This window comes from Gordionus sp. m RMFG-2023, chromosome 4 (genome assembly GCF_954871325.1).
Source record: "Gordionus sp. m RMFG-2023 chromosome 4, tfGorSpeb1-WG-v2, whole genome shotgun sequence".
Lineage (NCBI taxonomy): Eukaryota > Metazoa > Nematomorpha > Gordioida > Chordodea > Parachordodidae > Gordionus > Gordionus sp. m RMFG-2023.
This window is the reverse complement of record NC_088778.1, coordinates 26680073-26697064: the sequence shown is the minus strand read 5'-3', so window position 1 is coordinate 26697064 and position 16992 is coordinate 26680073. Positions and strand designations below refer to the sequence as shown.

The window sequence follows — 16992 nt, the reverse complement described above, 5'->3', positions numbered from 1 at the left end:
AATCTAATAATTTTACCCCTTACCCCTAGCCTTCCCCCTTATTTGCCCCCATCACTTCCTTTAAATAATTGTACGAATTTTAAATTTTAGAAAAAATTATTTTAAAATATCTTAAATAAAAAAAGATATATTAATTTAAAAATATCTTAAATAAAAAATTAACCAATAAGAAAATGAACCAATCATAAAAAAATAACATAAAAACAATAGTCATAAAAAAATTACATAAAAAAAATCGCATAAAAAAATTACATAAAAAAAATCGCATAAAAAAATAACAAAAAATCGCATAAAAAAATAACAAAAAATAACATTAAAAAATAACAAAAATAATTGCCCCTGAAAAGGTACCCTTAACCAGTTTTTCATAATGTTGAATTGTAATTTGAAAAAAATAAATTTTATAAAATACAGCCATAAATGAGTTTCATGTCAATTTAGCAAAACTTTTATCGCGAATCACATATTCCCTGAACTTTTATCGTAAATGTATTTTATAGCGAAACATTTATCGTGAATCCACATTAGCTAATACTATTCCGCGAAAACAATATCCCAAAACCTTTAATGCGAATACATACGGCCAAACATTTATTGCGAAAGTTTTATAGCGAATTCATTATCGTGAAACCCAAATCGCGAATAAAATATAGCGAAACTATTTGGCGAAGATATTATAGAGAGATCTATATCGCGATAATTGCTAATAGGGACTATTTTTATTTTGAAACATTGATTTTTATCATTATTAATTAAATAATATTTAAAAAAAATATGACAAGTTTGAAATGGAGATTTTAAGTTTCCTTTAACCTTAATAAATTTATAATCAGTTTTGCCACTCACTAACCAAAAACAGTTATAAGCTAAAAAAAAATCATAACATTACTCATTAGACTGTCTTTATCGGATTTTGAATGGCGAGTCAAAATAAATTTCATCTAAATTTAAAGGGATTTCCCTTCAGAAATTTTTGAATTGATTTTGCGATTCTTATAGATATATTTTTTATCTTTTCTCTTTACATAGATATAAAATATTAGTTATATTTTCAAAAAATTTTCTAGGAATCTGAATCTAATATTAAGACGTAGCCTTAAGCACCAAGTTTGCCACAAGCACTAATATGAAGCTTAAGCCAATATATAATGCTTAATCATGTAGGCTGGTTATTGCTTTAACATATATTATTTTTTTCCCTTAATTACTCAGAATTAAAAATATTTAGAGTAATTTTTTCTATATTCTTAAAAGTTGCCAAGTAAAAATTTTAATTTTCTCAAAATTGAATTTCTTAGAAAATATAGTATATTGCTCAGCAATTTTTACTATTTATTTTTTTATTTTTAAGTGTATAAGAATTTATTGAGCTTTCAAATTAATCATTACTTTATGTCTTCTGGTGGTTTATATCATGAAGGGATGGAGGTTAAAATTTTTCCCCAAAAATATCTTGACAAAGGTATAAAATCATCTCAATCACTACAAATCATTAGGAAGATCAAATTTTTAAAATCTTTTACAAAACATATATCTTAGAATGGAAAAAGTTTATGCGTTTGTGATTGGAACTTTTGTGGTTATATTAAATATATTTTTTTTCTATTAAATCAATGCATTCCAATATATTTATTTTTTCTCAGTAATGCGCTCTAGATAATGACTTGGTACAAATACATTCGCGGTAGAAAATTCGCCATAAAGGGTTTGCAAAATTTCGCTTAACGGGTTCACTATAAATGTTTTGCTATAACGTGTTTACGATGTTGCGCTAAAATATATTGGCTCTAAAGTATTCGCTGTTATGGTTTTACGGAAATAAATTCGCAATAATAGATTCTATATTGTCTTTAGAGATCTGCAAAGTTAGGCCCGGCCCGGCCCGAACGGGCTTCGGGCAAGGCTCGGGCCTAATTCTACTTTAAATAATCGGGTTCGGACCGGGCCTAATATTTTAAAAAAAATTTCGGGCCGGGTCGGGTCGGACCTTGGAAATTTTATTAAATATATCTAAATTTATCAATCTTATATTGATTTTTTATGTAAAATAAAAATTTTTGATTTAATTTATTGAAACTAAACGGTATATAACATATGTTTTTTATTTTAAGTAATTATAAAAATTAATTTCTATATTTAAATAAATTCGGGCCTGGCCGGGCCGGTAAATTTTTTTAAAATAAATTTCGGGTTCGGGCTGGGCCGGCAAAACATTTAAAAAAAAATTACCGGGCCGGGCTTGAAAAATTAGGCCTGATGCAGATCACTAGTATACATATTATTTTGGCTATAGACCCAAATCGGTCGTTTAACATTTTTATTTGAATTTAGAGATTTTGCTAATTCATCTAGAATCAAATTTTTATCTAGAATAATCTCCTTATAAATATTTAATAGGGCTAATCCAAAGATTTTTCACCGGTAATATTTCTTAAATAGATTTTTAACCTTTAAAGTTGAAAAGACCCTTCATTTCATTAGTGCAGGTATTAAATGGTAATGTAGCTAAAATAATTAATGATGTTTTGATAATGGGAAAAGTGCAATTACACATGGAAAGAGTCTGCAGAAATTTTTTGGTCTCAAAGAATAAATACTCTATTCTGCCTTGATTACTAAAATCAAACATCACAAACTAACTTTTCATATAAGCCTACCATTGAGATTTTCCTAATATCCTCTCGTGTTTCAAGCGTAATCAACAGTTTAGACTCAACCGGCAAGAGAAAAAAATGCTTTTCAAAATAAAAATATGCCTAATAAATCTTTCCTTAAATTTAAATAAAAATGTATCAATAAGATGAATAAAAATGTTTATTTTATAAAAATCCTCAATCGTAGATGCATCAATATTTGAGCAAATGGATTGTCTATAAACTATTCTAGGTTTTAGAATTTCAATCCCAAACATATTAGCCATCTCCTTTACTTTCTCATATTTCATGAAATTTTTATCCACATTCTCTCTAAGTTAATATTTCAAGATCCTTTGCTCTATTCATAACCTTAAATCCAAATCAATTTTTTGTAAAATTTTGCTAAAATCATATGTATAATTAAATAAAAAATAAACATAATGAATAGATATTAAAAATTGTGGCTTAATAATAGTCTGCAAAATATTCTCAGCATCTGCTAAATCTTTTTCCTTGCTTGATATATAAAATTCCAGTGCTGAAAATACAACACCATATAGTTCAATAAAGAGTTTCACTAGTCGGTAAAATTTTTTTGTTTCTTTTTTTGATTTTTTAAGTCAATGTCATGATAAGCCACTTATATTTTTTTATCTATGATAATTGGAATGTCAAATTTCTTATATTTTATGACACTGGAAATTTATAATTTTATTTTCAATTGGTATATTTATAATTTCAATAACTATAATATAAATAAATCAAATAATTGCGCATTAATTCATCGGGTCGATTTGGGTTTATTTTTAAAAACGGTCGATTATGATTTTAGCCAAAATAATATGTAAGATTAGAGATAGAGGTCCAAACCTTTCTTTTTCTTTATTTCTTTCATTCTTCTATGCGCAAATTCTCCAGGGTGGCTACTAATCAACATACCTTATAATATGGTAAATTGGTCCACCAAAGAAATAGGCATAAATATTGGTTGTTAATTATTTTTGATATTATTAAATTTTTTATTGATATTACACATTATAGTAAATAAAATTGAGATTTTTGTAAAAAAATACAAAGAAATAATTAATAGGACTAACATTCAAAATGACTTCTATTTAATAATCTTTTTTTTTATACTAATAAATTTATAATAAATTAAAGCGTATTAGATACGCGCTGAATTGTCGTTGCGCCGAATAGTCGCCGCGAAAAATTTTCCGCGCCTAATTGATGTGGAAGCGTTAACAGGAGAGACCTCATTATAAACCAAATGTTTCAGGGTTAGATGAGTAATTTTTAAGATAATTTGTATATTATGTGTGATTGTCTTTTAATATTTGAAACCATCTTTATTGACTCTTATCTTACAATTTTAAAGAAAATAATAGTCCAGACCGTGGACCTAAATAAAAAAAACCCTAGAAAATATTATTTTATTTTTCAGTTATTTTAAGAATTATTTTGTTTTTACCTAATTTAATTATTGTTTATTGGAACTCATTAAAACTAAAAATAACTCTAGAAAAATAACATAAATTAATATATACAAAAAAAATTATGTAAAAAATTATATTAATTGGTAAAGCCGATTCAAACTGTGGTCCTCAAAAAATAACGGCCTGGCCCCGGCCTAAAACCGACACTTCAGAGAAAGATGACTATTTTTATTTGATTTAGTGTTATTTTTAATTACTTATAATATCCAAATGAATCTTTTAAAATAGAGGAAAAAATAATTGTTTTTATTCAAGTTTTCAAAAATGCTGGTAAAATAATTTTTTATATAAAACAAATAAAATACATTTAATAAATATTGCGCCCTCTAACGGATATATATTTAACTATGTAATTTTATAAATATATAAATAATAAAATAATAAAATAATAAAATATTTAAATATTTTGATATTTGAAATCAAGATTAATTAATGAATATTTAAGAAATTCTAAATTATACATATATTTCTTTTAGATTAAATTTAATATTTAATATTATATAATCTATAAGGTATAACTAAAAGAAAATACTATCTATGTATAATCAATATAAAATACACGCATCTTAAAATAACCAACAAAACAAAAAAAATAAAAAAACATAGATTTTTGAATAGGGTTGCTTTTGCAACCTACACTATACTATAATATAATTTAGACTTATATATATCCTATAATCTTAAAGTTTACAATAAAAATAATAATATTTTTTTCTACCATAAAATATAAATTTCTTTAAAAATAAAGCCCTTCTTGTAAAAATAAACAAATTTATTTAAAAAAAAAAGGATTGTATAAATTTGGCCAAATAGCAATCGATATAAGGGATTTTTTTTAAGCTTTCTTGTAACAATTACAATTGTTAAATATTTATCAATAAAAGCAATAACATCATAACGATAACATTATTGCTTAAATCATACTTTTTACTATTTTTTTCATAGACCTGCATGCCTGGCCTTAAGCCCGCCCGTGTTTTTAATTTTTTTTAAAATATACCCGGCCGGGCCTAAAAGTTTTTTTTTAAATACCTGGGCCAGGCCTAAAAATTTTTGTTTTAAAAAATAAAACTAAATATTTTAAATCTTCATTATTAGCTTATATTTAAAAAAAAATCAGGGCTGGGCAGTGCAAATGGTACCTTTACAGGTCTCTGATTTTTATTAAGTATTTCAATAAATATATTATTAATAGTCGTTCGTTATGAGATTAAGATGAGAGTATATAGTAGTATGATGATTTGTGAACATAGAAATATACTTTCATACTAGGGGAGGGGGGAAGGGTAATTTTTTTTATAATGAAATGATGTATTTTGGAGCATTAAGAATTTATTAGAAATAATCATCATATAAAATTTATTAGAACCAATCATATCTGAAAATATGATAATTTCGAACACAATTAATAAAATATATTAAAATTAGACCTACAAAAATACGAATCGAATAATGGAAATATTCGTATTCGTTTAAATCGAATAATTCATTATTCGTAATCGTACGAATAATAAAATGATTATTCGATTCAATTCAATTCGAAAATTTTATTTAACTGTAAATTAAAAAAGATAGAATATTAAATTTATATTGTAAAATTTAACTATGGATAAAAGACAAACATTTTATTAATAAGATAATATAGAAGCATACATATAAGTATATTTATATATAATGTAGAAAAATCAATATAATATTAATATCATGTAGAAGACAACTATACCAACAACAAATTTTTTAAACATAAAGTTTTTGCAAAAAGTCAAATTTATGATTTCTCCATCATCAAACAAAGGAAAAATATCTGGTTCGCTTCATTCTTGACGGGATAGCTACTAGTTATTTATAATTGTATATGTGTTATAAATTACATATAAGAATAAATACTTTCTTCGTCCATCATAAAACAATTTTTTGAAGTTGATTTTGTATTATGAATTATTCGAATAAAAACCCGTTAACAACATTTAGAACTATAAAATGTTTCTTCATTATTACACTAGGAAATTATTAAATAGGAACAATTGCAAATAATCCCTACTAATAATATATGATTATTTTTCGATATTTATTAATATAAATTATTTTAATCTAATAATCTCGAATAATAGATAAAAAATTATTCAACGAATAATATATTTTCCTTATTCGAAAATTTATTCGTATTCGTATTCGTAAAATACAAATCGAATCGAATATCAAATAACAAATAATTCGTGATAGGTATAATTAAAATACAAAATATTAGGAGTGAATATAATATGGATAAAAAAATATCATTGCTATCTAAACCGTTAGTCTGCATTCGGGTTTTCAACCTGCCATCCAAATGGGGAGACGGCGAGCGGGTTAAATTTTTTTTTAAAGAACGGGCGGGCGAGCGGATTAAAAAATTTACAACTTTCATTTGTTATTTCATTTAAGTAAACATTAAAATATTTTTCCTGAAATTTCAACATTGTTAATACCAAAGTACCGATAACTGAGGATGTATTCGTAAGAAGAAATTTAATGGAAGAATATAACATCAACGTGTATTGTATGAAAATCTGATTTTACCTGTTTACACAAAAGCAAAAAGAATTCAATTAAAGATTATTATATAAATGAAATGTTTGAAATAGATAGCATCCTGTCAAAACAGCTGTTGTGAAGATCAAAATATGTAAATCTTAGTAACGAGTATTTGTCTAATTTTGCAAGATTTTAGAAAGTGACTCTTTTTAATATTTATTATTAATGGTTTCACTTATTATTTAAATATCTCACTTGAGTTTAGGATATAATTAAACGGATATCCCTACTTTGATGGAAAACGACAAGAAAAAGATTTGTCAAAGCTATCAAGATTAGCTAGAAAAATATTGGAAATTCCAGAAACCAGTTATTCTTCTGAACGAGGAATTGGTATTGATATAAGGTTTTATTTCAATAAATATTTATTTTTATATTATTACGTAAATAATTAGATCAAATAAATTCCTTGTCCATAATTTAAATTGAATTTTTTTTCCCACTTAATATAGAAATTATGAGCTTATTTAAATTTTGTATGGGCGGTGTGGGTTAAAAAATAAATAATGGGCGGGCGGGTAAAATTTTTAGACTAATGGCGAGCTAAGGGTAAAGAATTTTAAACTAAAGGGCTGGCGGATGTGTACATTTTTTAAAAACTATAGGCGTTTGGCGCTTTTATTTTAAAAATATTTGATGGGCGGGCTTGTGGCCTAAAAACCCGCCCATTGCAGACCTCTAATGTAAATCACAAAAAATAAAATTAAACATTTTATAATTTAAAAAGTTAGTCAAAATATCGTTCATAAATGAAAATTTAATATTCTTGGCGATTGCGCCAATTTTTTAATAATTATTTGTGTTGGTGGGGATTAGATTTCGATAAATTAATCTTGTCTATTCAATCAATTTTATGACGTCATATTTTTTATAAAGGTTTTTATTCCCTGTAATGAAGAAAAAGTCTTATCATTTGTGCTTATATTAAATGATATATCATTGCCAAATATACAGTAATTTTAATATATTTGGAAAACTTATAAAATATATTTAAGAGTATACAATGCTCACACTATATTTCTTGGAAGATTATCAAAAATGAATCTTCATACCATTTAAATTCTGAAATTAATTAGGTTTCAGATACATTTATATCCTCTGAATAAAATTTAGTTAAATATTTAATTTTTAAGGTTTGATATATCCTCAGATCAGTGGGAGTTATAAGATATAGTATTTTTAAATTGGATAGAGCCATTTCATAAATCACATGGTCCTCAAATGAGTCCATGTTAACACTGGAACGATAGTAGAGGCTTGTAAATATCAAAATCCTAAAATTTCGCTTTCACCTCAAAAGCCACATAAATCTCGAGAAATTCCTGGTCGATATTAACTCCTGGCTTCTCAGTTCTAATATAATAATATTCGCGTTTTGCATAACTTCAGCCAAATCATTTGTCTGAAAAATATTCCATAAAATGGTTGTATAATAAATAATTTATTAATACATTCCAATGTTAAATTTAATAATGTACCAGCTTCATATGAAATATGTTTTTCAGGCGATTCCGATATTTCTCCAAGGGCTCTTCTAGATCAAAAAAATGCTATAACAGCTTGACGTAGAAGGCCCCATCTCGTCGTGCAGGGTTTTTTGCAGTTTCTTTTTTCCTGTAGCACATTTTATATATAATTATATTCAGCAAATTCTGTCTATTTTTTACTGAATATTTCATACACTATAGAAATTTTCTAATGCTATTTATTAATAGAGATAAATTAAATAGAATTTCTTTTTGGTTGATTATATTTTCTTATATCCATCAATGTTTAAAAGTTTAAAAAAATGTATGAATATTAACTTTAAATTTATTTTTCTTGAGATAAAATATGAATATATAAGATATAAATATTTAAATTAATTTTAACTGTCCCCTCTTTCGCTGGCTACTATGTCCTTTTATATTTTTTTAACAAATTTTGCTAATGGGGGGAGAATATAACTTCTCTCCCTCCCTGGCTACTCGCCTGTACTATTTTTCTAAGATTTTACAAATTACTCCTTGTGTAAAGAAGATAATGATAGTTTATAAATATTAATTTTTTTTTTTGATTTTATGAATACTTTAAAAAAAAGATCCGCCTAACTTCTAAGTTCGATTTAGGCATGATGCGCCATTTTCAAATTTTACCCTATTCCGATTATAAATTATTCCAAATGACTAATACTTGCCCATATTTATATATAATTCTGAATCATCCTTAAAGTGAACTAAGTCACTATTATTAAATTGTCTTCTTTAAATAGACAATTATCTTGTAATATGGTACTATTGAATTGGATTAATTTAGAATGCTAAACGGTTTGATTTTTAAAAATGGCTAACCCAATATTTTAGCTATAAAATATAATGCAAGCTTCAATACTTAGTTAACAGATGTCCAAACCTTTCTGCAATATATGAGAAAATTTTTCCGGCTTGCGTAATATTTTTTGGCTAAAATATTGTGTTAGCCGTTTTTAAGAATCGAACCATTTAACAACCCAAGATTAATTAAATAAATTCTTTAATTTTATAAGAACCACAACTCAATTTAAATTAATTTATTAACTAATAAAACAAAAAGCATTCTTCCTTTGCCTTTATCTTTTGATATTTGTATATATTATTTATGATATTATTTAATAAGAAATGTCGAAGAACACAAAAGTAAATATGAAATTAAATTTGTAATATTTATAACTATCTCATGCTTATAAATAAAATACATTTTTTATTGAAACAACTAACAAATATCACTATACAATATTGTATTAAAACTATTTTGGGGGTAACTCAGAGAGTACCCTCTTAGCAACATTTGCAAGTGGGTATGTCATTTTATAATAGAATTATTTAATATTTTAGTTATCAGTCGATCATTGGCTAAAGAAATCTAGAGGGCTCTGCTAAGTGTCGTGAATTATTACTAAAAATAGTTTAGAAGTGATTTTTAGATTAAAAGGATCATAAATGCGACAGAAGTGTAAAAGAATTAAAATGCAGCTATAGCACGCACGCTCCATGAATTTTCTTCTCTCGAGCAATGACCTCCAACAGCTCACTAACCTTTGTTTTTTAGTAATGTATAAAGTTAGCTATTAATGGTTAGAAGCATATCTAAGTAAATTAAACAAATTCTTTTAACATAAAACGAATTTCGGTATGCGGAACCTACTCGTCTAGGTGCCTATATAACCGAACCTTCAAAGGTGTAGTATACTAGTTTATTCTAAAGCAAGGCATTCTCTCCGTTATCTTTTGAAGAGATATAAATATATAAGACAAAAATAAATAAAATCACCCAAAACTCATTGTTTAAAGTAGCTGTTCCTTCACATCTCGAACCACAATATACTTTTAGCCTGATGGGCATACGCTAAAATCCATGAAATATGAGGAATCACACGTATTTACATTTTTGCTCCATTTAATAATAAAGATCCATTAGACATATTTGAAAAAAAGAAATCCCAAAAATATTCACATCTTCATACCAGGGATTTTGTCAGATTAATTTAAATAAAAAAAGCGGGAGAATATTTCTTTTTTTATTCCGGTCATTGTTTCTTTATTTAAATGAATATATCTAATATGTAATTAAATTAAAGGAAAATCGAATATTATTATTTATTAAATAAAAAATTAATAGATGAAATTTTGGTAACAGGAACTTAACAAACCCGCCCCGGACCACATTAATTCGGGTCCAGAACCCTAAAATATAAACAAAATACTAAAAAAAAATCGGTACATATTTTTATTTTTCATTCATATTTTTCAGAAGATATTATGTACCAATTAAATTTTTATTTTTTGTCACATATTCCTTAAATTTTTTTACAAGTGTAGAAAATTATGTTCGAAAGCTGTTTTAGCAAAACAATTACGATCTTTCCTCCAGAAATTTTTCATTAAATGTGCGCTCTGAAATAGCGTTTGAATATAAGAGAATGTTGCATATTTTTTCAAAATTTGGCACAATCATTTTTGAAAAAAAAGTACCCATTTGTTTTCATGATCCAAATTTGATATATTAATATTTTTTTTTATAATAAAGCAATGAATTCCTGAAATAATTCATCTAATTCGATATCTTTTTTATTATAAAATTGGTTATCATTAATTCAAATTTCTTCGAATTTGTTACCGAGTGTCATAATATTTAGATTTTCCCATTTATTATTTGTAAATGTCGTATTTTTTTTTCTAAATAAAAAATGATTTGTTTTAATGAATTTTGCGCTTATCATGACACTTTATAAAATTTTGCCTTAAAGTGGAGTTATAAGAGTTATTCATCCTTGGGCTTTTAAAGTTAAATCTAATTTATTTATTAGTGAAAACCTGTCCATTGCAATTGAATTTTTAGATTGCACATGTTGTTTCAGATCGTCCTTATATTAATAACGACTTAAATAACCCTCGGCGGCCAACTCATTTTCAAAAAAAATATTTAATATTGTGAATTAGGATTTTTGAAAAATAAAATTTAACAGCTAAATATTTTTTGTGACGTTTTCAAGAGCCGATAATAATGATAGATAGCCATATTGTAGAAACACCTCTTAGAAGGTTCAGACTATTCAATATCTTTAATCCATAATTTGTTTTAAAATAGATGCTAGAATTATATGATACAAGCAAAATGGGAATAATGTATTCATTCAATAGTCATAACGAACAATTCAATTATTACACTTTGCCCTTTGCCGAAATTCACACTTACCGACACAAAAGACGGTTATTTGATAATGAAAGGTTAGATATTCAAGGCTCTGTCCAAGCACAGAATATTCTTTAATTTTTCCGACTCCGATATTCTTTTGGAAGTTTACTTGTAACACCTCTTTCTTTAATAAAATAGCGCAGCATTATTGGAAATGTTTTAGTATTTCCATTATTTGATGCATCGGTTAATAGAGAAAATAGATAATTTTCCTTCAAATCCTTTACGATGTGTTTCTTAATTTCAGTACCTAAAATATTTAATACTTGCTTTTGTTCCAAATTTTATGTTTTAGGGGATTTTGGAATTAGGAAGGAGGATAGGTCATAAGTTTTTAGTTGAATATGTAGATAAATATGCGAATGTTTTATAGTGTGATAGATGAATGTAGTTTCGGCTATTGCAGTATGATCATCACATAAATTATTGTTTTTAAAGTATGGTTGAATATGATTGGATATATATTTTTGCCTTGTTGAATGTTTTTATACATCATGGACTCGTCCAGGACTGATATTAAATTTTTTTATTGCATATTAAACAAATTACTTTCATTATCTACTCTGTCCCATGAATAAATGAAATTTCAGGTATTTAGATTGTGATGTATATTATTTTATGATGTTAAACTTGTCTTTAAATAATTTATGGAATAAAATTGAAAAAAAAATGAAATATCACGAGATAACTTTATTAACTAATCAAAAATTATTAGTTTATATAAAACTCTTAAAATATATGAAATTGCTTTAAATTTGTAAAATGTCATTTTATGTAGACGAATTTGTAAAAAATGCATAAAATACTTATTTCACATTCACATAAAACTCATTCACATCCAGAATCAGAGGAGGTAATTATTATGATTTATCATGACAATTTGTTTTAAAATTAAAAGATATTTAATATTAATTATATTTCAATGGAAAGTTTTTGGAGACCGAAAAAAAGAATTTTTTTTTAGAATTCTTTGCCTTTTCCTCTCCCAAAATATGGGTAGAAAAGTATTAGAAAACGCATATTACCTTTTTAAATGTATAATAGAATTTTTTTTAAAATGTTAGCTTAAGTTACCGGATATGCCATTTATAATTTATTTTATATTTTAAAATATTTATGAAAAAATCGGGAGAAAGCGTAAATTTATAGATAGCGTGTTTTGGCATAAATGAAAGTGAAAAATAGGGAGATAACGCCAAAATCTGGAAGTCTGACAACCCTGCTTTATATCAATTGTGGTAATGGCCCTACTGATCAAACAGAAAATCGGTATTTTAAATCATTTAAAGATTCCTACCCTTCCCCAGGGAACTAGTGAAGGTAAACACTCGGTCGTTGGTCCAAACCGGACCAATAAACTAGGATCGGACCACTGTCTTTATAAAAATCGATCCAGGCTGTGGGCCTAAATAAAAGACCATTTGCATATTGCTCAATAAAAATGAACTAAATACAAAAACTAAAATAACTCATCTAGAAAAATAACAAAATAAAATATACAAAAAAATATTAGGTAAAAAATTATATTAATTGAATAGTAAAGCAAACTTAAATATTAATAAAGGACCAGACCTTAAAAAATATAAGACCGCTCTAGACTGTTGTTCCCCCAAAAATAGGTCCAGTCCGGTCCTGGTCTAAGACCGATAGGACTGGATCGTTGATCTTCACTAGTGAAGGTCACGGTCCGGTCTTTGGTCCGGACTGGACCGAAACCCTCGGACCGGACCGGACCACGGTCCTTAAGAAAAAAATTGATCCAGGCCGTGGTCCTAAATAAAAAGACCGGTCCTGGACCGGTCTTTTTATTTGTTTAAAAAACATATTTTTTTAACCTAATTTGATTTGTTTTATCATTTTATTAAATATAAGAGTATTATATAAACAATAAAATTTATCCAATGGTATTTAAAAAAATGATTTTGTGTTTGTAGAAGGCATATTAAAATTAAGAGTAGATTGTGTTTTTTGAGATATTTTCATTTTCATCATTAGAAGTATATATTTTATGTTTTATCAGATGTCTGCTTAAGGTATCTAATTATTTTATTAAGAATAAGGTTAAGTAATTTTTACAATATACAGACAGTTTCTTTAAAAAAAATAGAACTATATAATAACTAAAATATTTTAATAATATTATTGCTTATTTTGATTAATTTATTACTTAAAAAATTATAAACAATTATTTTGTTACTAGGTGCTGACGATACATTAAATTTGGTACTGCAGTGAACACAACTCTATGTTTTTATTGGGACTATAAGTAAAAAGTTTCTTGGACAAACTTATGGTTTTCATATTGTAAAATAAAAATTAACAAAATCTAAAATGATTCCTCTAGAAAAATATCATAAAATAAAATATACAAAAAAATTATATTAATTGTATAGTAAAGCAAACTTAAACAATAATAAAAGACCGGTCCGGACCGCGGTCTGGACCGTAAAAAATAAAAAGACCGGTCCGGACCACGGTCTTCAAGAAAAAGATCGGTCCGACAATCGGTCCGGTCCGATCCCGGTCTAAGACCGATAGGACCGGTGTAACGTTTTAAAAATACTCCATTTTTTTATATACTCCTTTAAGCTTATTTGTGGAGTATTTTCAGATCATATTGTTCGATTATAATGTATTTACATATCAGAGTATATTTAGATCAATGTAATTTTTATAATGATATTTTTTTGAAAAAGTGCTCATGTCAATCAAGAAACATTATTCTGGAGCTGATGATGCTGAGGCGATTTTTTTGAATTTCCAGTCAAATTTTTTAGGTCGTAAAGGATATTTGCCCCGTTGGCGCCTTTTTTAAACTCCATTTTAAAAAATAAATACAGGTTCATATTCATATATTTTACATTATAAATTTTATTTTATTATAGAAAATAAAAGAAGCTACAAATTTATCATTGATTCAAGAAGCTAAAGATTTATTATTGATTCAAGAAGCTAAAGATTTAAAAATACAGGTTCATATTAATATATTTTACATTATAAATTTTATTTTATTTTAGAAAATAAAAGAAAAGATTTATCATTGATTCAGGAAGCTAATCATTGATTCAAGAAGCTAAAGATTTAAAAACAGGTTCATATTAATATATTTTACATTATAAATTTTATTTTATTTTAGAAAATAAAAGAAGATTTATTATTGATTCAAGAGATAGTCATGGACAATCTCAAATTGTCGCTTTATGGCTTGTAAAGGCGGAATCATATTTTTGTGTTAAAAATATGTGCATGATGCTTGGTACCAGATGAAAAAATTGTCTGCGGGAAAATGGCTGATGTTAAATTGTTTTATATATTTTCTTCAAGATACATTTAAAATATTTGCCTTTAAAATGCCATCTCCGAGAAATAATGGAATGCCATATCTTTATTTGAATGGAAAACAGGCCTATTTAATCTTTTATATTTTATAGATATCAATAAAAATCACTTTATCATCATTGGAGGAGACCTTAACATGAAATTATGTTATGAAATCACTAATTCTCTTATTGGTTTTGCTACTTTAAATAATCAACTTTTTATAAACAAAGAAACAATAAATACCACACATACTTCAAACCCTCAAACAAATATACTCCTATAATCCTTAAAAAATATAATATCTCTAATCTTAATTTACCAACCCCAGCAAATAATTTTCTACATAATTTGAATCAAATCAACAATAATGACTCATGGTTAAACATTTCAAACTCAATTATCAAAACAGCAAATACCCATCTTAATATTAATTATCAATATCTATACATAATGTACATAAATACAAATGTGTTATTTTAATTATCTGCTAGCAATATAATTATACATGAATGGGTTTAAATTTAATCGTCAATATGTGTCATTAAATCATCACAACACAAATTCTCATTAAATATTTTCTTTGTTATTTTTTATTTTTCAATATTATTTTTTTAGATGTTACAAGAAAAAGTATAGTTTTAAAAAAAATTAATTATATATTTATCAAGATGACACAATTAAATCAGGACAGAAAAAATGTTAATACTTTTAAAAATTTATTAAATAACTTTAAACAGTTCCTAGGTCAAGTGAAAAGTTTCATTCTAGTACTATAAAAGGTATACAATGGATTTTATTATTAAATAATATTCCTTTTTTTAGATGATGATGAAAATTTTCAAGAACCAGCTATTAAAAATCTAAAGCTTAATGCGGAAGAAAATCATATGAAGGGTAATATTTTCATATATTTATATTAAATTCTTTTTGAAAATATCTAGTTATGAATATACTAAATTCGATAGTTGGAGAGGATTATAATTGTATAAACAAAAAAGGTATAATAAAAAAAATCTAATATACATATTTTTTAGATGATGGAGTTAAGACACCAGAAAAAGCATCGAAAATGCTAGAGCCTGATGACATTCGACCTTTTGGTAACATTTTTAAGATTTGATAAAATCAATTTTTTAATTTAATAGGTGCCCCGCCGGAGAGGACGGGCATGGCTCAAAATGCCGTTTATGGTACAGAGGTGGAGATAGTTGCAATGACAACTATGCTCCAGACAAATATTTTAATACATACTATTTATAAATGGGCATACTATATGCCCATTAAAAAATTAAGTAATATTAAAAAATTTAATGTAAATATTTATTTAATAAATCATAGCGAACATATTGATCGCATAATTAATTTTAATTAATATTTATATAGCATATATTATTTATATCGCATATAGCATATATTATTTATATCGCATATATTATTAAATGATTTTTTTATATTTACAAATTAAATAAAGGATTTTAATAAATTATTCTGAAAATTGTTTCTAACTTTGAGCAGTAACGTGATAATAGATAGTGCAAGATTTATATGTTAATCTTTGATATTTTCGAATTAAACCTTAAATAAATATATAAATATTAACACTTAATATTAAATCTAATAATTTCTAAAGAGAATAAGGCAAAATTTCCTTAAATATCATAGGAAATAGAAAAAATAATATTTATTATTCATACGTCAGTTATAAATGTCAATTCACTAAATTTAATATTTATATGTCAGTCATAAACGTCAATATCACTAAAAATGTAATATTTAATATATGCACGTCAGTCATAAACGTCAATATCACTAAATATAGGAGTATATAAAAAAATGGAGTATTTTTAATTGCCTTAAATATCATAGGTAATATTTATTATTCATACGTCAGTTATAAATGCCAATTGACTAAATTTATTATATTTAATATTTATATGTCAGTCATAAACGTCAATATCACTAAATATTGGAGTATATAAAAAAATGGAGTATTTTTAAAACATTACACCCGACCGTTGACCTTCACTAATCTTCACTACTGAGGAAGATGGCTATTTTTATTTTATTTAATGTTATCTTTGTATAAATATTTTTAATATGGGTTTATTTTATAATTAATTTATATGTTATTTCAAAAAATTCTTTTAAAATCTGAAAAAAATAAATAGTTTTTGTTCCAGTGTAAAATACTAATAATTTTTCAAATTAAATACATATAAAATATATTCCATCTAGCAAATATATTTTTAATT

The 16992-nt window shown here is 25.6% G+C and overlaps 1 protein-coding gene and 1 long non-coding RNA gene across 2 annotated transcripts; both read left to right on the top strand.

Annotated features, from left to right (window-relative positions):
• Nucleotides 1-14027: 14027 nt before the first annotated feature.
• Nucleotides 14028-14455, top strand: LOC135928881 (uncharacterized). Its single transcript, XR_010572387.1, has 4 exons — nt 14028-14067; nt 14116-14259; nt 14305-14391; nt 14437-14455. It is a non-coding gene; the product is annotated as an uncharacterized LOC135928881 (long non-coding RNA).
• Nucleotides 14456-15107: 652 nt separating this feature from the next.
• LOC135928770 (uncharacterized) lies at nt 15108-16112 on the top strand. Its single transcript, XM_065465234.1, has 5 exons — nt 15108-15117; nt 15563-15634; nt 15682-15738; nt 15775-15840; nt 15886-16112. The coding sequence occupies exons 1-5, from the start codon at nt 15108-15110 to the stop codon at nt 16110-16112; spliced, it is 432 nt and encodes a 143-aa protein (XP_065321306.1).
• Nucleotides 16113-16992: the final 880 nt, after the last annotated feature.

Excerpts from the sequence above, each read along its gene's own strand:
- LOC135928770 (XM_065465234.1), top strand. Across the intron at positions 15,635-15,681 it reads GGAAGAAAATCATATGAAGG|TTATGAATATACTAAATTCG; the intron begins GTAATATTTTCA and ends GAAAATATCTAG. Across the intron at positions 15,739-15,774 it reads TAATTGTATAAACAAAAAAG|ATGATGGAGTTAAGACACCA; the intron begins GTATAATAAAAA and ends CATATTTTTTAG.